Here is a 24,010-nt window from a genome sequence, read left to right as displayed (position 1 = left end):
TATTACTTAATTGATTATTTGATCAAAATATTCATAACAATGTGAATGTGTGTCTGTCCACTAAGAACTTGCAGGGGTCACAGATAAAAGCCATATGGTTTGTGGAGCTAGAGGTGACAAATGGGAAATGGCTTCTGGAGAAGAGATAGAGGCATAGCTTAGTGTCAGCCCATCACATTCTGTGTAGATCTTTAGAGAAAGCTGTTGACAAGCACATTGTAGGGAACAGAGCTTTTGCAGTTTAGGAAAGTACTTATCCCATGTCTTGACTTCATCCTGTGCCATGGACTTCATGTCTATTGCTGTTAGAGCAGAGCCACTGGAATGGATCATGTAAACAAACTCATTTTGCACGTTATCCTGCAGGAAGATTTCCCATCAAATCTCTGCTGAGTCCATTCAGGCTGAGTGTCACCACCTTATCTTAAATGTGTAAGACACCTCAATCTGCAAGCTGCAAATAAGCCCATTCGTTATTAATATAAGTTTTTCATTCCAAGTTAGGTGAGTTTATCACAACCTTGAAATTCATTAATTTCCACCATGAACTTCCATTTGTGTTCTGCTTTTTATGATAGAAGTGCATTCTATCAATTCAAGAGGGTTAGTCAAGCTGGTGTCAACATCTGACAGCAGCTTCAGCATCAGTCCTGTAATCACTGGAGCTCCTTGTCCCTCAAAAGAAACAGGGCTCAGCAATTTTCTTCAGATACTCCATAAAAAGAGAAATGCAAGCTGAAATCTTCATACTGTCAACTCGTGCCATTTTGGGATATCCCAGGTAATGGAAAAAGCCCCAAGGCCAGTTCCTGGAGGGACAAATAGCTCTGTAACTGTTGTAGTCCAAGGCTGGCTTTGTGCATCCAGGCAGTGCTGAGTCTGAGGTAACCTGCTCTCCTGGAGATATTAAACTTTTTGCTAGGTATTAGTGCAAGGATGTATTTTGATTATTTGCTGGTGGCACACCTAGTGTGCCATCACTCACCTTGATGCAGAGCTGCTTCCTTCATGGTCCATGGTCACTTGGGTCCTGTGGCCACCTGCTCTCCTGGGCTCCTCGCCTGGGGAACACACCTGCCGAGCCTCTGCAGCACTCTCTAGGCATATCTAGTCCTGCGTAGATTAGGCTTGGTGACCCACAAAAGCATTTGTAATGTTTCCAGACCTGATCAGGCAGAGCTGTGCTCCAGCCAGACTCAGCACGGAGCCAGTTGAGCTCCCTGCACCACACTGCAGTTAATCCACAAGCAGAACGCTGCTGAGTGGCTGCTAACTGCAGCTACTGCTTGGTGTCTTCCCAGATTTGTGAGGTTTACCTTGGAAATGTTTTTGAAAGGGGGCTGGCACTGCTGCTGAGCTGCACTGTGTTTTCCAGCATAATGGTTGGGTGAACAGCACCTAACTACCAGGTCCCTGTGTGGGACTTGGGAGCTACTATCTTTCCTAAATATTTCCACAAAAAATTCCTATAACAACACTCCAAAAGACCATAAAGAAAGGCAATGGGAGGCTTTTTTTTTTTTTTTAACAAATCTCAAAATAAATGGATTTTGCCCCTTTGAACCCTTATCCATATACTCATCAGCATCATATATTGGAGGGGACCCACAAGGGTCAAATCAAAGTCCAATTCCAAGATGTGTGCATCTTAGTGGCCTGGCCATGTGCAAGAGAGATGGTGCAGGGTACATACTGGTTCTCAGTGTTAGGAAAATTAATCCACAAACATCAGAGGTTTGTGTCCAAAAAGGAGACAGAGAAGTCCTTTTACTTTATTTGAATAAAGGGAGAGGCCATGGGGCGTTCCCCTGGGGTCTCTCAAATTTTTGGAGGATGCAGCCTCCCTTTTTATCCTAATTTCCCGGCCGCATTTCCCTTCTTTCTTTCCCCACTGGCTGAGATACCGACGATTTCCCTCTAAAGCATAACTCTCCCTTTTAATTTTTAATTGATATGGAATTTAGGGGTTTTTCTTCCCCATTGCTTCTTTCATCTTTCAATGTCTAATTTCATTTATCAGCCAACCTAAAGTTTATTTGTAAAAGCAAATATCTTTTTCCATTCATCAATCAGTGGAATCCTTCCCATTGTTTCTTTTGTGTCCCACTGCTAGTTTTATCTACCAGCAGACCCAAATCTCAGTAAGAAAAGCCTGACAAGACATGAGTTAAAGCTGTTTTAATAAAATAGAATAGAAATAGGAGTATAGACAACAAGTAAATCTAAGACCCCTTCAGATGCTGGGCACCCTGTGTTCAGGCAGCATTGTTCAAGACCAGAGGGGAAACCCTGTTGGTTTGGTAGGGAACGTGTTGAAGCTTTGCTGATACTTTGTGAGTGAAGTCTCTCATGAGTGGTATTTGTGAGCATTTCATCTTTGACAAAGTTGTGACAGCATGGAAAGGTCTGGCAACACACAAGGCAGAAGCACCATGCTTTCCACTGAGCTGAGCTTCAGGTGTTTCAGGGAAGGTCTGTATGCCACAGAGAACGGCTGCGACCCTGGGAGATGTTATAAATGAGGAGCTTGACTAGGCCAATATTCAAGCAGCAATCAATTTGTTAATTAATATGATAAAGTATGAGCAATACAGTGCTGGGTACAGTGGGGGAAGTTTTCCCTCCAACTGCACACTGATAGTTGAGGCTTACAGGTATTTATAGTGGTACTCATAAGCTTTCTCAGCAGTTTCTATTCCCAATTTTTACGTCACAATTCCATACACTATTGTGATTTAGTTTTTCTCAGGATGTATCCCAGAAAGGAATATCCCCAGATGGCGGGGTCCAGCTTCTGAAAGAAGACAGAAGTCTCCCAGCTGGTGAGGTCCAGATTCCAGATGTGGGTCCATTGCAAGGACTATAAATCTCATAACAGTGATGTCCAGCTTCCCTTGGTCAAAACTATCAATCCTTGAGTTGATGTTAATCTTCCTTTCTCAGTCTGCTATCCGGTGTTTTGTTAAGGTGTTGAGATAAGCATGTTTCCTTTTTACATATTCTAAAGCTATAGTTTCAAAGATCCTTACTACAAGCAATATTCTAAAATTATACTTCAAAAGGTTATTATTGCAAAACTCTTTACGGCTTAGCTACAAGCAGAAAGTTCCTGTCAAACAGCAACATCCTTAAAGCTTTAATTCAAATGCTCCTAAATCAACTTAAGACTTATAAAGGTTAATTGTGAACAAAGGATAGGTTCAAAGGCCTTCTTCCATGCTTTACTTCCTCAGTTATTTATTAGAATTCATCTTTATAACTGTCCCATGGTCGGTTTCCACACATATCACAATCACAAATACATGCGTTTCCTGTATGCACCTGACATGAAACACAGCTTTGTATTTCACAGAGGAGTGTCCTACACCGAAGAATAAATCACATTTTTCTGCCAAGGATGCATTATCATCCATTTGAAACTTAGAATCAGGCTTCAAAGAGATGCTCCAATTATTACATTTTTTAGCTGGGAACTCGTCAGGCCCCCCGCAGCTCAGCTGAGGCGTGCGGAAAGGAGGAGAGAGCGCTGCCGGGGGCAGGCATGTTTGGACACGTCATTGAGAGGCACCAAGTGTGGTGCGGCGAAGTTCTCCCGCTTCCTCTTTCACCAACCTGTGCCAGCGGAGCCCGGGGCTGTGCTTTGTGTTTGCCCGTGCGTCCAGCCCCGTCTGCAGGGACACGACGGAGCACAGCACCGGGAGAGGAGAAGCCATGTACAGGAGAAAGATGAGAGGGTAAAAGAAATTGCTGACCAAAAGAAAAAAAGCAGTCCAGCTTCAGCTCTGTGCTGTCGCTGCTGCTTGGACCCGAGGGCGTCCCTGGCTCTGCAGCCCCGGGCTGGGGTCGGTGTCCGTGCGGGCTCGGCCGCGCTTGGGGCAGGGCGAGGGCAAGGCTGGCGGCCGCGCACCTGAGCGGGACCTTTGTCCCCACTTAACTGCGGTGGACGAGGGGCTGCACTGCGGTCCGAGGCTGCTGGGGAAGTTGCCAGTGCAGCGGAAGCTGTCCCGGGAGCCATAAGGAGCAGCAGGCACCCAGGACAGCCCGGGGGAGGTGGGGTGTTGGGGAAGGGCCGAGGCGGGAACTGGCTGGTCCCGACGCCGTGCTGTGAGGGGCTGGCAGTGCCTCCTCCTCGCTCGGCGCTTTCGAGGTCTTGGGACAGCTCTTACCACCCAAAACAAAGTGTCTGCGACCACCTTCTGTTCGAGGGAGGGGGAAGGTTTAATGTAAGTAAGGAAAGAAGTCGAGGAGTGTAAAGAATGCGCTTAGTAAAGAAGTGCCTCGGCTGTGCAGAGCATTAGCAAGGGACAAAAAACGTGGATTAAAGAAGTTTTGACAAATTTATGCTCATGTATTTTTAGACATTATCATTATTACTGTTATTATCTTGCAATGAGCAGAGTTTTAAATGGTTTCTAATAAAAAGTGTTAGAGGAAGGAAGGAAAATTTTTAAATATCTATGATGATACAGTTTATTATACAGTTTTAGTAAGAGAGATATTCATATTAGGAGTTGGTTTTGTGAAATTAGTACATTTTAAAATAATCTCATTGCATTCCTGTTCAAGTTACGGATGGTGGGACCATCCAATAGGAAATGTATAATTAACACATTTTGAAATGTATTTTGTAATCACTCAATACATCTTCAAGGTTTAATGCATATTTACGTAGCAGCTGCATATTAATAAAAAAGAAAATAAAGAAAGAGATAGTTACATTGGCTGTCATCCCTCTACCGTTTTCTGCCCTAATTCCTCTAAACATTTTGGGGTATAATCCAGCTTTCATATTATCAGTCTTTACAGTGCATTTCTCTGCAGCTCTCAAATTCTGAAAGGATTACAAGTTCACCTCTATGAGATTGACGAACCTGATTTAGAAAGAAAAATAATAATGTTTTCTTCTTTATATCTTTAATTATTTGGTAACTATGAATTTTGTCTCATATTTATATCAATAGCTCTTATGTGATCGATTTTTTTTAGTTAGGCTCTATGTGAATACGTGTACCATGCATAACAATGCTGAACAGGAAGAACACTTGGGGATAACTACAAACACTTTTAAAAAGAGTCGAGGTAATTGCATGAATTTGGGCAATGTATCTGTAAACTCACAATTTAGGTATTCTCTTATCTGACTTGGGGAGAAAAATGAACGCTGCCTTTCTGTATATATTCTATAGTCTGTGAATGTTTTATCACGGTTTTAAAGTTTATCATTTGTCCTTCTGGTAGTGTTGTTTAAATTTTCATTAATCTACTATTTTAAGAATAGCAAGTAACAGCTGTAGGAAATATTAATAAGAATGCAGACTTTTGGTCATATTTTATTAAGTTGATTACACTGTAAATTTCACTCGGCTCAACACATCCCTAAAGTGTCTGTATCTTGAAGATTTAGTCTATTTCAACATTGTTCTAAAGAAATAGCTTTATGTCCCCGAACACAGGAAACACATTGCAGTAGCTTGTCCAGAATGCAGTATTTTATGGTCAAAACACAGGCAAGAGGTGCTTAAGACCTGTTTAAGTAAAACTTGGAAGTTTCAACTTGTTTGTGTGTTATAATCAGATGGGAACATCTACAGGCACCTTTGAACGAATCAGATCTCTGTAATCTGTTGTGACATTGCTTTCCAAAACCTTAAAGATATCTGCTGTAAAAATTAGAATAACTGACTTGACTTGAATATTGAGAGTTTAATGAATTTTCTTTGGTGAACTTCAACCAGTCACATATTTTATATATTTATTGTGAACATTAGATATAATTATATTATATATATGTTCCCTAAAAATTGAATTTTACAAAAATTTAAGCTAGCGGACATTAACTCCCAAATAACATAATATAAATAGAAAAAGTTCATCTGTTTTAACACCTGAAATGAGAAAGCATAAAATCTGAGTCTGTGCTTCAATTTTGTCTCTCTCAGTGTTTTTTTTAACAACCTACTAAAGGAATTACGTATAATAAAATAGTTATTCCTGTACCATTATTAAACCTTTGGTGACATTTACATTTGTTATTACATTTTCATAAATTCAGTAGAAAGTCTGATAAATAAATCTGCATGTGTGGTTTCTTTGGTTGATATAAATGGAGTTTACATGGAGAAGATAAAGAGAGACACACCCTGTTGTTTATAAACTGGTTCTTGTGCATTTGTATTTTAATGTATAGGAGTCTGGGATGAGGGAGAAGACAGGGTAAGAAGACAAAGCCTTCTGACTGACTCAGATAAATGAGATACTTTTTTACATAGGTGATAAGTCCTGCAGATAGAGAATACGTGACAGTTACTTTTTCTGCAAAATTTAATTTGTCTGTGGCTCAGACTGGGGGGTTTTGCAACTTTTTTTGTTGTGCTTTTTGTTTGTTGGTTTGGTTTGAGTTTTGGTTTGTTTGTGGGTTTTTGTTACTAATGAGTACTAATGCATAAAGCAATTTACAAGCTTATTGCTTCTCTCTTCAGAATCTGATCAGTTGTCTACTAGATTAACTCTGAATTATTCTAATGTGGAAAAACATATATCTGAAGTGCATTCTCATATAAATCTCTGTATTAGGCAATTGTACAAAGGCTACATAGTGCCTCTGGAGATTTCCTTATTTGTGCATTATGGATAATTACTGAGTATAAAAGATATATTCAAGACTGTTGACAGATTTTGTATAGGTCCTTAACTGACAGTATTTAGAGGTTCTTTCTGAACTCAGAAAATATTCATCCTGGGAGTTGCATCTTTTTGCATAGAACACTTCTTTCCTCTTCTCTCATGTAGGGTAGTGCTGACTGTGCTAATCCATATGAAAGTACAGACAGCAAGAGAATTCAATAAGGAAAAATATTCAACTTCACAGTGTATCAGTGCACTTTTTTTTTTTTTGGTATTAGTTTTTACAAAATTCACAACAGCTCCCTACATTGAAAATAGCTACATGGGAGCCTTGTAAAAATGCCTGACACACAAAAAATATAGAGAGCTTTTAGAAGTACTCCCACTGATGGGGAAGAGGACAGGCATAGGGAGGGTGAAGGTGGTGAAAGTTCCGCATGCAGCTGTAGAGGAGGGGAGGATTAAGAGTTTAGGATTTGGTTTCTTTTGTTCCTTTACCCTGCCTGGTGCCTGCCTCTCCATTTTCCTTGTGTTGCTGTCTCGTGCTTTGCCCTTCTTGGTTCTCCTCTGATTTCCTCCACCCTCCCCCTTTTTAATGCACTGGAGTACTACTGAAAACAAAGTGTAACCAGTGATTCCTTGACTTTTCTGTTTCAGCATGTATATCTCTAAGAGGGCATTAAGGAAACACTTTGACCCCTGTGAGTGTCCGAATGAGACGTACCTGCTGTGCCAGCTGCAGTGGCGTGGGAGCATCAAGTTTTGGCAGCACTGGCTCAGAAACGACGATTATAACGATTGCCATGCGGAGCAGTTCTTCCTGGAGGAAATCTTTGAGCCAAGAAGCTACAACATCTGTGACATGACGTGGTACCTGTCCTGGAGCCCCTGTGGGGAGTGCAGTGGTGTGATACGGGATTTCCTGGAGGAGCAGCCCAATGTGAACATAGACATCCGCGTGGCACGGCTCTACTACGTCAAATATCTGAGCAACCGCATGGGCCTGAGGCAGCTTAACAACTTGCAGGGAGTGACCATTAAAGCCATGGAAGCCAAAGGCAAGGTTTCCATGCTTTCTGGGACTGGGGAACTTTGTGCATGGGTGAATTGGGTGAATGGGCTTGCTTCTATGGTGCCCCGTGTCTACTCAGCTTCTTTGGGGGCACAACCATCACCATGCAGTGAATGAGAGTCACATCCCAAAAAAAGGTGTTTAAGTAGTGCAGGAGAAGAGGGGCAGGACCCTTACAAACCAGATCTGTATGAAAATTCTCTTTTGTTTAGAGATACCATCCTTATGTCTCTCCTGAGGGAATGGGGGATATGGTCCTTCTCCCTTGTCCTAAATGCAGTCGCTGGGATCAGGCTGGCTGAAGAGCTCCCCTGCAGTTAAGGGAGGGAATAACATTGCCCAAAGTAAATGGCATTGGTTCCAAATATGGAGTGGAGATCATCCATCAGCTGATCTGTCCAGGGCCAAGCTGTCTCTGTGGTATGGACCCAAGGAAGACCTTAAAAAGTCTTGCCCCCTGAGCTTCTCTGGTATCTGAATAAACTCAGGTTAATTATCTTGCTTCTATTTCTCCAGACTATGATGACTGTTGGGAGACCTTTATACAACCAGGTGTCAACTATGATTTCTCGCCCAAGAAGTTTAAATCAGAGATACAGAGGAATCGTTCGAGGCTCGAGGATATCCTTCAGGTCAGTACACTCTGAGAGACAGAGGGGATCACATGGAATGATTTGCAGTCTGGGGCAACTGAGCTGTAAGGAGCAGGAAAGAAGCCCTTGTCCACATGTAGCTCTTGTTGGACTGTAAAGAGTACTGCAGCAGGATTTTGAGAAAAGTAATGTACTAAAATCATGGGAACTATCCTGTCCCACTGGGAGAGAAGCACTGTGGTTATTTTTCCATCATATTGATGCCATCTTTGTTTTTGCCTTTTTTTCTTTTATATGTTCTCTGTATATATTCGCACATATATTTGGAGCTCTGGAGCTTATTATTGTATTCTAGCTAGTTTCTCAGTACTTTTCTGTGCCCTTTCCCTGGGCAGGAAGACAAAACAAATTCCAGAGCTCCAAGCCACAGGGGTACAAGGCCTCCTATCTTGGTTCTTCCTGGGAACCAAGGTTGACAGCAAGGTCTTTGAGACTCATTTTCATAAACAAATACAGCTAGTACCAAGGGAGGGCTCCAGAGAAGGAGCTTGACCTGGGGGGGGAGTTGTATTACTACTTGTCCTCCTAACTGGGGCTTTTTATCAATTATGCTAATTTCCTAAAACCAATCAAAACAATATAGTTTTGATTCACCTCGTGTGGGGGGGCTTTTGTGGACATTCTCCATAAGTGCCCCTGGAGGCCTCCAAATAAAAATCCACTTACATATTACCTCCTATACTAAAATTATCTCAGGTTTCATTTTTTGGTTGAAAAAGGCAACAATATTATGCAGGAAAATCTATGCAGTTTTTCTCCTTTGGGTTCCAGGGTGGGAAATTCCTTGATTTTTACCTGGAACTCTAGTCTCATCTCAGAAACCCTCCACCAGATTCCTTTTTAACCTGAGCATGGGTTTCAGTGTGCCAAATGGTACTATTCAGCCCCTTCCTCTCAATGTCTGCAGTGGTCTGACACCCCCCAGTTACTGGGCCCCTGCATACTTCATTAAAGTCCCTTCCAGATTCCATTCAGTAACTTCTGTGACTGGTTGGAAGGGTGCAGTTTCTGTGAGGTGAGAAAAGCTGTTCAAACAGAATGGCTGCACCCTGGGAAAACTCAGCCTTTGCTTCTGTTTTGTGCCAGACCTCTTGAAAGGCAGGAGAGAGAAAGGTGTGTTCAACAAGAGTGCTGGAAGTTTGTGGCCCTGGAGACAAAACACTTTGCTTGGATGAACAGGTCCACATCCTTGTCTGGGAAGGACTGTATTTAAAAAAAAATCTAACGAAACTAATATAAGTGCTTCAGCATTTTGATTTCAATGTATTAGAATTTTCTGACAAATGCTACTTTTAGTGAACAAGAGTGAAAGAAATCTGTGGCTCTGTGGGTCATTGGTTATTTGGGAAATCCATTCTATATGGCATATGTGGAAAAGTAACATCTTGGGCTACTACAACCAATAGCCTGCTGCTGCTATGTCCATTTCAAATCACAGCAGGTTCAAAGTGCAATTGGAGGATCTAAATGTCATACTTCTATTTCCATTTCAGGGTCTTCATTTGTAGAATCAAAGAATCATAGAATATCTCAAGTTGAAAGGGACCCAAAAGATCATCAAGTCCTTCTCCTTGCATGACTACTTAAAACTAAGCAACATGACTAAAATCATCATCCCTGTTATAAACAGTTATGTAGTAGTTTGATTTCATTATAATTTGTTTGGTTTTATTTAAAAATTGTAATTGTTTTTAGATAATTAGTGTAAGTCTCAAATTGCTTTTAAGTGTGGTAAAATTTGTAATTGCTTGTGGGCAATATAAAAGGGGAAATAAGGCTTTTAAAAGATGTAAGTGGGCTTGTGAAAGGTGTGTTTAAGATATGATTATTGTTGCAAAATGTATATGCAAGATAGCATAAGTGAAGAGCAGAAGACCATAAAGGAAGAGTACCAAGCTTAAAATGGCATCCGAAGACCACCCTAGACTGCTGACGTCTGCAACAATTGAATTGTGCGCAAAAATCTGAAACAGGATTGTAGTCAACCAGCCCAAAATAAATCTGCAAAATCTTCTGAGGAAGTAATACAACTGTAGCAGTAATAAAGACTGCAGACAGAAGAGGTCGATGTGCCTGGCTGTGGCCATGCACCCAGCATATGCTGTAAGTTTTGCTTTATGGTTATCCCCTATTATCATTCACTAAAACTCTTAAAAATTTAAGAGGAGTGGGCTTAGGTTCTGACATCAGTGAAGAATCTTATCCTAATGTCCAGGCTGAACATCCACTAATGCAGCTTCATTCCATTTACACCAGTCCACTGATCAGTGGTTTCAGGATTACATAAATTTCAGGATTACCTGGTCCCAAGTGGAGAATGCAGCACTTGCTCTTGTAATATTTCATACAATTGGTGACTGCTCAGCTCTTCAGTATCCAGATTTCTCTGGAGGGCCTCTTCACCCTCAAGGGAATCCACAGGTCCTCCTAGTTTAGTATCATTGGCAAGATTGCTTAATTTTGGTTCCTACATTTGATTCCCCCATTCAGATGATTTATAAGGACGTTGAAGATCACTGGCTGTAAAAATGAGCTCCATGGAGCTCCAGTGGTGACTAGTCACTAGCCTGATGTAAACCCTTTGGCTGTAACTTTTTGAGCCGAATGATTTTTCAGCTGCTCACCCAGAGCCCTATGGACTTATCTCGCTGTGTGCTGGACATTTTATCCCGAAGGTGAAGTCCTGGGGTCTGAACAAGGGCCCTTGAGCCTCACTTACAAAGTGCTATTAGCAATATGATACATGTATAATTTTTTTTGGTGAAACAAGTATTCACCTTTCTGTATTTAGAATCTGGACAAGGTCAGGTCTGTTTTGCACAACCTCTGTTTTTTCTGTCTTTCCTTCTTCCTTTTTCCCTCTGTTTAAAAGTTTAACTCACTGCTGCCACAGGCTACCCAAACATCGCTGTTGCCACATGTTGTTCAGAAAAGTTAAATCTGCAATTGTTCAGAAAGTTTAAATTGTTGCTGCTAAGTCTGTTGAACTGATCACACACTTTCAATTGCTGCAGCCTATAAATAAAACTTTCTAATTGATTGCTTGGTGTTGTTTTGCCTTAATTTTGCCCAAGGCTATTCCAAATGTTGGCTACCTCAGAGGAGGTGGTCCAGACATCCCTCTCAGGACCTGGTAATTGTCTCTCAGAATAACCTTCTCCATAACTACCAGGCACTGAATTGAGACTGACAGGGTGTAATCACCAGGGTCTTCCTCTTACCATTCTTGAAACACTGGAACAATACTGTCATCTTCCACTTGATCTGGAACCTTTCCAAGACCATTGTAAAACGATGCAAGGTGCTGCAATGATGTTGTTCAGCTCCTTCAGTGCCTTGGGATGGATCCCGTGAGGCCCCATAGATTTGTGTGCATCCATCTGTGGCAGCCACTCTTGAACCAGTTCAAAGTTGTCTCTGGGCTTATCATCCCCTCAGCTGTGGTCTTCCAGCACTGGGCTCCTGGGGTCCCAGGGCCCATCATTTGGCAAGAAATGGGCAGGATGCCAAAATGAGCATCTCTGGAGACTTGCTGTCCTCTCAGATAGCCTTGTTTCCTACCTCATGATTCAAGAGGAACAGAAGTGAATTTAAGACCACAGAAAATGCCCCATCAGGACAGAAAGTACAGCGCAGACACTGTGACAGGGGTTGTTTTTCACAGAGAGCAGGCAATCCTGGCCACCATCTGTGGTTTGTCTTTATCTGCCCCACTACCTCAATACCCTCAATGGCTGCATTTGGGAACCCTGCATCTCACCTTTAGTGTCTGTATATGGACCTAGTTTCACCCTGTGCTGCCATCTGTATCCACAGATTACTGGAGCAGAAAATTCCAGAAGCTTGTAGTTAGCCATGCAAATAAGCACTTGTCTCTGTTTTAAACTGATCAGCTAATTACAGTAAGTGTCAGTTCTTGCTGTAATAATGTCTCATCATTAGTCTGCATTAGAAAGACTGTGCCAACCTAGAGGATTTCCCACTGTTTCAGTGGGAGCTCTGACATGTAACCAACAGCAGCACTTGATTTTAGAATGCAGCTTCAAAAATCCACAGATGCTCTGTTCAACAGAAGCAAATCCCCCATCCGCCAAGAGGAGTGACTGCGGAATGATAATTACAGTACCCATGGTCATTGCATTTCAGCATCTCCACTCAGATAGCTAAAAGAAGTAAGTAATTATTTTTATTTGCAAGTCCATCCTGGAACTGGGCCACTGGAAACTCCTTGTGCTTTTAAGATGTTTTTAAAGAGGCAGAGAAAACTGATCACAAAAGTTGCTGGGGGGGGGTGGGGGGGTGGGAAAGAGAAACACAGATGATGTGAAACTGCTAAACAAAATTTATAAAGTGGACCAAGTGTTTCCCTTTCAGTCTCCAATCTAACTAGTTGTTGGCACAGGCTGCCAAACAAAGGATATCACAGTATAACCTTCCCAGCAGCTTTGGGGGTGGTTGTTGATGCCCTGTCTGTGCCAAGGCTCATTTTCTTTAGTCCTTGTTTATACTGTCCTGTTGGCCTTGTCTTGCCATGCTCAGCTGGTTTACATCACAACCAGTTTTTGTTCAAAACAAGCTTGTGATATTCCAAGGTCACAAGCAAAGAACCCCAAATTGTTTTCACAATAAAAAAAGAACAAAAGAATTATTATGGTCTGTGCCTCTTGGGGCCCTGAGGACTTAAAAAAGAAAAAAAAATTGTTATCTTGAGCGCCCTTACTTGTGGCTTCCAGTGACACACTGCCCACAGATGGCCCAGGAACAGATATGTTTAGTATGGACTGCAAAGAAGAAAATTAACTCCATCCTTGATGGTGCCTAGAGGTTGTAACGCCTGATCCTGGTAGATATTTTCTGCTTTTGATGGAGGTTTTACCTCCCATGACAGCTATATTTTCCAGGTGAATTTTGGAGAGAGTTTAACCCTGTATTGTTGTCATTGAGCAATCCCCGAGTGCTTGGAAAAGAAAATCTCTGAGCTGCAAGTTCCTAGAGCTGCTCTGAACACTCTCCTTGGTACAACCTATAGAAAATCATTGCTGTCTCTCAAGTGAACTCCACCTGCTTATGTGGTCCCCCTCATATTTAAAACTCTGGTGGTTGTGTGATGACTCAGGCTCTCAGGCAGGCCATGGATGCTAATCCCCACAGGGTTGGGGTATTTATTGTTCTGCTTCCTGCTTTGACAAAGTGTGTGTATTGAAGCAAAGACACAGAAATGAAGCAAAATAAGAAAAAGGAATATATAGAACTTCTGTGACTCAAAGTAGTGTGAGAAGACTGTAGAAGGACTGCTTATAGTAGAAAAACTTTCCAAAATACAGATATGTTCACTTGCAGCTTTTTCTTTCCATGCTGACTCCTTATGAAGTATCTTTAATGAGCTGGGAAATTCTTTGATTTCTATAACCTCACCAGATAATGTGAAAGAATTATATTACAAGGATATCAGGATGTTTTGTTACCGAAGTAAGCATGCAGATAAGCCCTTCCCACCAGCCAATTATTTTTCACTTTGCTTGGATCAGAGCTCTGCCTGCACATCCTTGTGGCTGGCTGCCATTCCACTTCGCAGTTCAGAGTCAGCCTCATAAAGCTCACCCAGTAGTGGCAGGGTGCCACCAGTTATCTTAATCTCTTATGTTTCGGTTTCCACATATGGAGGCTGAGCAAGAGTCTCAGTTAAGTATGGTGACGCTGTGCAGACTGCAGAGAAAATGAAAGCAAAGGTACTGGGAGAGATAAAAGAGTCATGGGTGCGTGTGCTTACCAGAATTGCAAAGTAATCTACTACCAAGGAGGTGTATTTGTGTATCTACAAGCTTGTTTTCATATGCATTATTGCATTATTGTGCATACACATATCCGTAAATATCTTCATGAGTGTGAATTTATACTTATAGGTTCATACATAAACACATTTCAGCCTTTTTTAAATGTGGAGGCCACAGAACAAATCTCAAAAGGCTCTGTATGGTTTTTCTTTCAATAAAAAATATATAGATACCTACTAAGAAAACTCCATTAAATCCAAGTAAACACACAGTGGATTTTCCTTTTACTGTCAAATGTGTCAGCAGCAGAACACTTGAACTAACACAGGATTTACCATTTCAAATTAAGTCCAGGAGGCAGCCTGTTAGTGGAGGCTGAGACTTAAGCCTCTGTGTCATAAGCCCCAGGCTTTTGTCACATTTAAATTTAACCTTTCTCTTTGCTTCCAGACTTCCACTTGGTGATTCTCACCTCTTTCCAATAGATCATCCAGCTAGAGAATAAAAAGCTCAGTACCTGTAAAATCCTCAGAGATTTGCAAATTAGGATTTTAGCTGATTCAAACCTTGTCCCTTTTTGTCTTCTTTGATGTCTGATTTAACTTTCCTTCTGTGCTCCTCTTTCTCCTCTAACCTGTCCATCTTCCCTAATTTCTTCCATATATTTCCATTTCTATGACTCTGTCCCATCCCAAATTTGTTACCAGATGTACTTCTTGGGTTTCAAGTGTCAGATAAGCCAAAAGATAGTTGAGAAAAGGGAGCGGTACATCAGCAGACAGCACCTCTGTAATAGTCATGCTGCAGACCTGTTTTGCTGCAATCTCTTTCCTGGGAGACATCTGAAGGGACCTAGCTCCCTGATGTTCCTTCCACCTCTGTCACTCAGTGAGCATCCTGGAGGCCCTTGGTAAAATGTTCTGAAGGAACTATGATGCTTTTAGATTATTTTCCCTGGTGAATCTGGTAATATGTATGCAGCATGTCTCTACTACCACCATAGGCAATATTCTCATGAAGGTTTAAGGAACCTGGTGTTTAAAGAAGTCATGAGTAAGTGTCTGTCCACCACTCTCTGTACTCTTTGCTGCGTATGTTCCTCCAAAATGCATTCAGGTTCATGAGGCATGCATATGAGGGTGGTGGTTATTAAAAAAAAAATAAATCCTTTTCCTGGAGTGGTTGAGATACATTCAGATGTTACTGATAGCTCAGCATCATGAACCACCTCCATATTTATCTCTTACATTACCTTAAACAGTTTCTGTGGGGGGACATAATTGACTGCATGATAAGTAGAATAAAAATTTTTACCACAGTTGAGTAATACGAGACTCCACCTATGTAGATAACCCTTGCTACTGACACGTAGCAATTTAAAGGAATACTGGATTAATGCTGGTTTCTCATAAAAACCAAGGAACGGGTTTCCCACCTAACTGTATGATCCTTCTGGAGGTCATCATCCTCCTCTTGACTCACTGAAGCACGGTCCCCATAAACAGAATGTGCAAGTTCTTCTAGAAGTATGAAAATGGCAACCTTGAAAGTGGCAACCTTGTCTTCCTGGTTTTATTAGGGTTAAAGCAACTACTGAATTTGGAAGGGATTAGTCTTCTCACATTATGCTAACAGAGCCATATTTCCAATTTTCTTTTTTTCTTTTTCTTTCCTTTTGGCTTTCTGAAGACACTTGAAAGTGTTGCATTGCTGATTTCTTGCTTGAACATTTTTCCTTCTCCACTTTCTGTGGCCCATTGCTGCTTTCCTGTTAGGAACTACTGCTGCTAATCAAACCAGTCCTTGCAGATCAGATTCATAATCTCTAAGCCTAATTCACCCCTGCTTATTTGTAAATATGTACAGTAAGAACAGGGCAGTAAAGGGAGTACTACAGCACCAAAGCATTCCTCTCTCACTAAGAATCATGCCCACGAGCTCAAAACCTAATTAGCCAATCACGGTTTTGTTTCAACAATCTCTTAAATGTTTGAGCTCCCCTTCACTCTTCTATGGTTGGAAAAAATGCAACCAGCAGGGAACAATTCTGTGCTGAGAAGGGAGGAGTGACCTTGCAGCAGAAGAGGCTTCGAGGGCCGACTCTGTGTTGGCACTGCCTAATGACCTGCCAGAACCAGTCTTCTCCTTGACAGAGAGTCCTGCCAGTGCCTGAATCCCTATTCCCTCTGAACTTCGCCATTTGTGTACACTTCCAGGGTTTTTTCTGCCCTGGTGGAAAACGAAATACTTTTTAACAGCAGAATACTGAGAGCTTGCTGCAGATAATACAGATAAATCACTCCCTTAACTTTAAAATCCCACATCCGGCTTGGCACCAAGGAAGACAATCTCTACATCGTGCATCAGGCCAAAAATAATTGTGTCACAAAGCCAGAAAAAACTGTGAGTGACAGAGACTGATTCTACCTAAGCCATGTGAAGAATTCTTTTGTGATCCTTTCCCTCTGCAAGCCAGTTTTGGGTGTGTCAGAGGAAAGTTTCTCACTAGAAACCAGCATTGTTTCAGTAATTTTTCAGATTAAATGGGAAATATTCTTTTGCTGCATCTTGTGAGAGTTACAGAACTGATTACAGTAAGGTGATACCCAGTTCATAATGCTGACCAGATTTCTCAGGGCACTGGAAAATGCCTGTTCTATTTGCAGTGGACTGATATCATGACCTATAGCTTCTGCAGATACTCCACAAGTGGCTCAGGTCTTGCTCTCAGTGTCCACATGAGTACAGAGATCTTCTCAGTTGTGATATTACAAAAATATCTGGATGTTCCCTCACAACAAGGTGTCCACTGCCAAAAACTCTCCTGGGTGGTGGGAAGCATGCTTAGTCAGCCTGAGAGTGGCTGCCCAGTCACTGACCGAAGCTCAGTGGTCACAAACATGGAGTGTCTTCCTTAACTACAGGAGGACTCAGGCTCAAGGGGGTGTGAGCGGTCCTTGGAACTCCACAGGAGAAGTCCCACGAAGGGAATGGTAACCACCACCATCTGCTGGATTCCACAGACTCACGGGCTCTGCACATGATGTCTTCTGTTTACCTCTTTCCATTGGGCTCTGTTCAAGTTCCTCGAGACATCTGGGTGTCAGAGAAGTGACATGCCATGCCACAGCTATGTGGCTTGATGCCATTTGTGTAGGTGCTTTTCTGTCTTGTCACATTGGGGTGACTAGAGAAGATTTGTGATTCTCTTCTGGAGACAGAGTTTAAAAAGACATTTCTGTCTGTAATTTCTGTTATTTCTGTCTGCACTGCAAAAAGTGGCTCACTTGTTAATCACAGCTTCTGGAAGGTAACCTTGTACTCAAAGCCAGATCAGTTTCTGAGTGGGATCACCCCCATTTGCAGTTCTTTTCTGCCAGGGGCTTGCTTTCAGCTTCAGCCAGCTGGATAGTACAAGTAAGTGTGAAGAAAGTCACCATAAGGAAATGCTCAGCTGATCAGCAGCATTAATAAGGCCCAAAGATCAGAATTATGATTCAGGAATAGAAACTGAAACTAACATAAGACTTATAAAGGCACACCAGTCTCCCAGGAAGCAATACACGAATCCAGAAATACCCATGGCTGCTGTCGGTGCCAGAGGTAAGTACATTCATGTGAAAGGTAGGCCTATTTCCCCATAATCAAGATATTTACTGGAGTTGTATCTAGAGGACTGGAGTATAGACACAAATGTGTTTTATTGGCATGAGGATACACAGGAGACAGATGTGGATTTGTGTTTTATGTCTTTGAGTCTTGGATCCAGCTTCAAAATATCAATATAATTTTGTTATCCTTGGTATGGTAGGGAGAATTCAAAATCCAAAAGAACCTTTACTGTGAAAAGAAATCTCAAATAAGATAATTTAAGAATTGAGCCATTTAATTAGCTTATATATTCATCTATTTTATTTTCACTGTGATAAATAACTAGAATATTCTTCTTAAAGAATCAGGGCAATAAGGCTGTGCAATTAGTTGATCATATCTCTGTTGATGTGGAAAACTATTTTCTTCGTGTTAACATGTAATTTTACTCTGTATAATTCAGAATTTCTCATCTTCAAGAGCTAAGCTGCAGAAAAATGCCTTTAGTATCTTAATTCTAAGTGTATTTTAAAATAAATCTTTATTGTGTATAATTAATAAAAACTAAAAAGAAAAATAAATGGAATTATTTTATTTTATATACACTTAAAATTAAAAAAAAATTATTTTATCAAATAAAATTATGGTTCCTAGATCCTTACGTTTCCTATTGGTGGATTTTTATAAAATAAATAAGTAGCCTTGATCTCCTGCAACTGTTTTCCTTTAGACACTCAGCTGGGAAGGGATGAATAAGTCATGGGGTCAAAATTTCTTGCCACTATGGGAGATAAAATGTGTATAATCAGGCAGGTCTTTGTTGCCACCCTGTAGGTATTTGTTACCCTCCTTTCTGTACTGGTATTTTTTAGCTTGGCATTGATTTTTTTAAAGTTTTTTAGAAAGTTACAGATCTTTAGAAAGTAAAGATGGGAAGCCGGTTGTGGAAATGTTTTTGTCTAGATTGCCAAGATTATGAGTACCAATGAGAAAACTGCTTAAGCTTTGCCTGTCTCGTAGAAGTGGTTTGGAAGATTTAAAGGGATAAGACATTTGATTCTGCTCTTTGATTAGTCAGGGAAGAACAGATGCAGTACTGCTGAATTTAAACTCGAGTTTTACACAATCAACCTTAATGTGCTAAACTGAGCAAGGGTTGGTGTACAACATAGGTTAAACAACCATCAAGTTCAACTTCCAGGTAGAAGTCCACACCTCCTGAATCCCAGAGTGCCTATCCTGCTGTGCTGTGAATACTTACTGACCCCTTTCAGAGGGAAGAGATTTGACAGGGAGTATATGGAACTAAAAGGGGTCTGGACACAAAGGGTAGAGGAAATTTTGTTTTTTGACCTGCTATCCTCAGTGACACACAAATCTTTTCCACACAGATCCCTCATCCAGAGAGAACAACCATGGGTAAGAGAAGTAGCTCTGTCACTCACTGCTGCCTGAGCTACTCGGCAATTTCCAAAGACAGCCTTGTGCCTTGTTTTATCCTTACTATTCCTCTCCTCAATCTTCCTTTTCCAGTTGCCTTGCTGCTTTGACTGGTGCTGATCTCTGAGTGGCGATGAGGTTGCTTACCCACCCAACAGTTCTCCAGGAGGTGCTGGGGGTGTTCTGAAGCTTTCATCAAATTCCAGTTTTAGATCGCTAATCGCAACATTTCTCAAACTACTCATTTCTGATGGGAAAAGCTGGGAGTGGGAGTCCGAACATCATTGAAGTGCTGGGATCACAGTATTGCTGGTACTCTCCTTCAGGTGGAAGATACAACCAGGAGACTTCCAAAGAAATTATTCACCCAGACAAAACGGACGGATGGTGTGCCTGCTATATGAAATCAGATGGAGAAACTGTTCCATCTGGAGGAACTGGTGTACGAACAATACTGAGCAACATGCTGAAGTCAACTTCCTGGAAAATCACTTCAGTGACAGGCCACAAATTTCTTGCTCCATCACCTGGTTCCTTTCAACTAGTCCCTGTGGAAAGTGCTCCAGAAGGATTCTGGAATTCCTGAGGTCACACCCTAACGTGACCTTGGAAATATATGCAGCCAAGCTGTTCAGGCGCCACGATACCCGTAACCGACAAGGACTCCGCAACCTGATAATGAATGGAGTCTCCGTGCATATCATGAATCTTGAAGGTAACCCAGCTACTCTTTGTCTAAGTGTGGATTGAAAGTTCTAGGATTATGTGCACTCTTAGTTTGTAACAGAGGTGATGGCTGGCTTTGGGGAGGACTAGTGAGTGCAAAAATGTCACTCTCTTCTGCCTTGTTTCTTCCCCAGTCCTGTATAGCAGCAGGACCAGCATGGTCATTTCCTCTTGCCAAATCTGAACATGGAGGTGTGGAGGTTTCTCTAGCTATCCACACCTCCTTTATATGCAGTGTAAAATCCTGCCCCTCCTAGAATACACATGCAAATGAGCTTGCCAGCTGCATCAAGTAATTGGTTTCCCTTGGTAGCTGAAGGAGAGAAGGAAACTTGTCTAAAGGACACTTTCAGATGACGCATCACAGCAGATATGTGTTGTACATGTCTTGCCTTTTTGTGAGTGTATCTTACTTGCCTGGTGATGTTTGGCTGTAAAAACAGTCCAGGCAAGCAGCTCACAAACAGGAATGTATATTTGAAGAGATGAACCTCACATACCTGTGTGGATACTTACCACTGGAGTGTGGAGCTATGAAACCCACCAGATCAGACGTAATCTTAAAGGACATTACTTTTAAATTGGGTTGCTGTCTCTGGGATTGTAGCACCAGAGCACTGACAGAAGCTCTGGCCATCCTATCAACACTAAGATCAGTATGAAACTGTTAAGAGTGCTCACTCCAGCTTTCCCCTGATCATTGGGATAAGTCAGACAGATTCATGACTGAAGCAACTTTTCTTACCAAAGCTGTGTTGTCAAGCACAAGGCTGCCAAAAGGAGAGCCTGGCCAGCTCTGACTGCATGTCCCACTTCCCTTTTCACTCCTGCCACTTGCTGATTCCTTCTCTCTTGGCTTTATGCCAGAGCATGCTATTTGTGATAAGGGTTGCCCAAGCCACCACAATGATCAATTTCTGTCTCTGGAAGTTCATTTTTAGACATATTGCTACTCTGTAGAGTTTTGGTTCCCCTTTCCACTAACTTATTTGTGTAGTTATTTGTGCACACCTTGTATGAGTATCTTTGTCCTTTACTGTATTCTTCCTGAGAAACAAATGACTCATTGACATGATAATGAAGAAAGAACTGGGCATCCTTTCATCAAGAGTGAATGGGTATCTCTCTTCTTAGATTACAGGTACTGCTGGAGAAATTTTGTTGCATACCAAGCTGGAGAAGATGACTATTGGTCCCAGAACATCAATGTACACTTCATTCTGAATAGCATAGAAGTGTTACATATATTTTTGGTAAGTAGACACCTGAAAAAAACACCAAGAGTGAAAATAATTACAAAAAAATCCAAGGAAAAGGAGATTTGGATGATCACAGCAATGGTGTTAGCAGAAATGATAGTAGGAAAAATAAGCGTCGGCTTGAAGCTGCATAAACAGAGAGCCAAGAAGGCAAGAGATTGCTAGAGGACTAAACTGCTACATTGTGCCTTTGTGGTAAGGAGGAGAGAAGAGAACAGATTTAGCACTACTCTCAGATTTGAACTAAGGAAAGGGTACGTTATTTCAACCCTTTGCAAGAATCAGCTACCAGTTCATTAGCTTGCAGCTTACAGGAGCTATTTGACCTGAAAAGCTCCTTCAGCTCTGTAATCATGATTCAAGTATTCTCTTTTTGCCTCAGGACAGGGCCATGGATTTCAGTTAAGTTCTGAGCAAGTTCAAAAGCCCAGATGGGTGCATTTACCTTCAGGATCAGAGTTTACATATTAGAGTATAATATGGCCAAGATCTGCTTTCCATTTTTCTTGTAACCCATACAGCTGCAGAAGTTATTTGTACAGTCTGATATCCTACTCAGAAAGAGGAAGTTGTCTCCTGAATAGGAGAGAAGACCAGGACTGGAGTAAACTGCGGGGCTCAGCAGTTTTTGCTTTGTGGGGCAAGCCAGTTCTTGCTTGAACTGGTCCCTCTGTGCAGAATGGATGGCAGGAGGTGGAGGAAGGGATGCACAAAACTGCTGGCAGGAACCTGGGGTCACAGACACAAACCTAACCTGTTTGTAGGATGCTGTGATTGTCTTGTTTTATTTCTGGCTGAGGAAAAGGTACACATTACACTTCATGTCAGTTCCATCCACCCCAAATACTACAGAGGACTTTCAGTACCTCAAGACCTGACCTTTCCATTTCTTGTCTGAGTGAGACATTCAGGTGACAGGATACGCAGTCAGTAGCAATATCCAGTCAATCAGCTGATCTAACAAAGTACTTTATGCAATGTAATGGTTTAGGAGACATTTTCCCCTTGGCTTTCAGCCTTTCTGAGTCTCCCAATGCCCAAGATGATTAAATAATTTAGCAGCTTACGCACGATCAAGCGCATGGTGCGATGCCTGCCGGGAGCTGAGCAGAGCTGTCTGCTCAAGCTCCTGAGTGCTGACAAACTGCTGCTGACTCAGCAGTGGTACAAGGGCAATCTACCCTTCAGGTCTTGGTTTTAAAGAGCCAGCTAACAAATTGCATGTCCCAGCCAGGCAGCCTTGATGATTCCTCCAGAGTCCTGCTGGCTGGGAAGCCTGCTGGAAGTCAGGCACTTGCTCAGCTGCTCTGCTGTCTCAGCTAGACACAAGTCACCCCTCAAATGAACATGAACAGGGCCTATCATCAGTAGTTCTAACTACCAGCCCCCCACAGAAGGAATGGGAATGTCTGTGTGCTCAGTCCCTTTGAACATCCTGCCCTGTTTTACTAATTATGCAGAGGAATAATGTGGTGAGTGAGGTCCAGGAATGTGCTCCAGAGAAATACACGCTGTTGCATCAAGCCCTGGCCTCCCTGGCAGAAGAAAAACACTGAAGAAGCAGAGAGGATTTGGTGGAGCCCCACTGCGAAGGGCAGGGGATGGGGGCACTTGCCCTATGAGGAGAGGCTGAGTGAACAGGCTTTCCTTGAGCTATAGAGAAGAAGGCTAAGTGGGATCTAGCTGCAGTTTTCCACTACATAAAGGCAGCAAAGACAAAGCCAAACTCTCCTCAGTGATGCAGAGAGAGAAAACAAGGCAACACACACAAGACGCAATGAGGGAAATTCCAGCAGGATTGAAGGAAATAGTCTCCCCTGAAAATGGTGCTGTACTGGAACGTGGAGAGGCTGTCACCTCCATCCCTGGAGACACTGAGGACTTTCCTCTGAGCTGCCAGATCCAGCCTTAGAGTTATCCATGCTCCAAATCTGGCGTGGTACTAGAAACCTCTGGCAGGGGCATTTCTAACACCCCAAAAAATCTGCCTTTCCACAGAATCCAACTCCACTTCCCCTGCATTCAGCTATGCAAGCTGCCAACTTTTAAATGTTTTTGTTTCTAAATGGACTGTATTTCTAGGAGTGGCGTACATGGAACAGTAAATTATGAGGTGCTAGCCTGTTGTCTGGAAAAATGTATCTTGAGGGAGATTATTTAACACACTGAAGGAGGATCAGAGTGATCTTCTGAAGCAGATGATTTATTTTCAAATTCTCTATCATGCGGAAGAGACAGCTTAAGATTTTGGCATCAAATTTTTAACGTTTTTTTTCTTCCTCCTAGGGGCTTCCTCCATTTCTGGCATACTGAGTGCTAATGAGCATCACCACCATGCTTTCAAGCTCAGTTTGTGCATCTATACAGGACCAGAAACACCAGTCCCTGGCAGTCTTTTCTTCTGCAGCCTTGCTAAGTTTCTTGCTGCCACCAGAGAAGACTCCTATCACTGTCTGGGCATTGCTAAGTATTGAACAGAACAGAAGGAGCACATGAGAAGCCATCAGGAAGCTCGGATGATGCAGCCAGGCACCCAGGACATTCTGGTCTTTACAGACCTTTTTGAGAGTCCAGTGGGATGGAGACCATGCCCCATAATCAGGCCTTCCACAACTGCAATCAGATTCTGCAAGTTGAGAGGCCAGCATGTAACATTTTTCATACTCTGATCTGTTCCAAAGAAGTAATCAGCCATGCATTCTTGCTTTCAGAATTTCTTACGAAGATCACTTTTATGGCTACATGTGTATGTTTCAGAATATATTTCATACTATTAAACTATTTATGCAATACTGTAATAATACTTCATTTTAAGGTTTTATTTATGAGTGTAAACTTTATTTATGACTGTAAAACCAGTGTAATAAAAGG

General features: G+C 42.0%; 1 protein-coding gene across 1 annotated transcript; it reads left to right on the top strand.

Annotated features, from left to right (window-relative positions):
* Positions 1–3,696: 3,696 nt before the first annotated feature.
* On the top strand, positions 3,697–23,959 carry LOC135295138 (DNA dC->dU-editing enzyme APOBEC-3F-like). The gene is made up of 9 exons (XM_064411236.1): positions 3,697–3,734; positions 7,282–7,682; positions 8,213–8,328; positions 17,504–17,540; positions 17,625–17,726; positions 19,106–19,133; positions 19,481–19,869; positions 21,015–21,133; positions 23,426–23,959. The coding sequence occupies exons 1-9, from the start codon at positions 3,712–3,714 to the stop codon at positions 23,450–23,452; spliced, it is 1,242 nt and encodes a 413-aa protein (XP_064267306.1). The 5' UTR covers positions 3,697–3,711; the 3' UTR covers positions 23,453–23,959.
* The last annotated feature ends 51 nt before the right edge of the window (positions 23,960–24,010 follow it).

Source organism: Passer domesticus, chromosome 2 (assembly GCF_036417665.1).
Source record: "Passer domesticus isolate bPasDom1 chromosome 2, bPasDom1.hap1, whole genome shotgun sequence".
Lineage (NCBI taxonomy): Eukaryota > Metazoa > Chordata > Aves > Passeriformes > Passeridae > Passer > Passer domesticus.
Note: the sequence above shows the minus strand (reverse complement) of the source record. Positions and strands in the feature narration are given on the sequence as shown.

Bases quoted from the DNA above. Each gene is read 5' to 3' on its own strand.
- LOC135295138 (XM_064411236.1), top strand. From the start codon at position 3,712: ATGTACAGGAGAAAGATGAGAGG. The intron at 3,735-7,281 runs GTAAAAGAAATT...TTTCTGTTTCAG, and splicing joins TACAGGAGAAAGATGAGAGG to CATGTATATCTCTAAGAGGG. The intron at 19,134-19,480 runs GTAAGAGAAGTA...ACTCTCCTTCAG, and splicing joins TCCAGAGAGAACAACCATGG to GTGGAAGATACAACCAGGAG.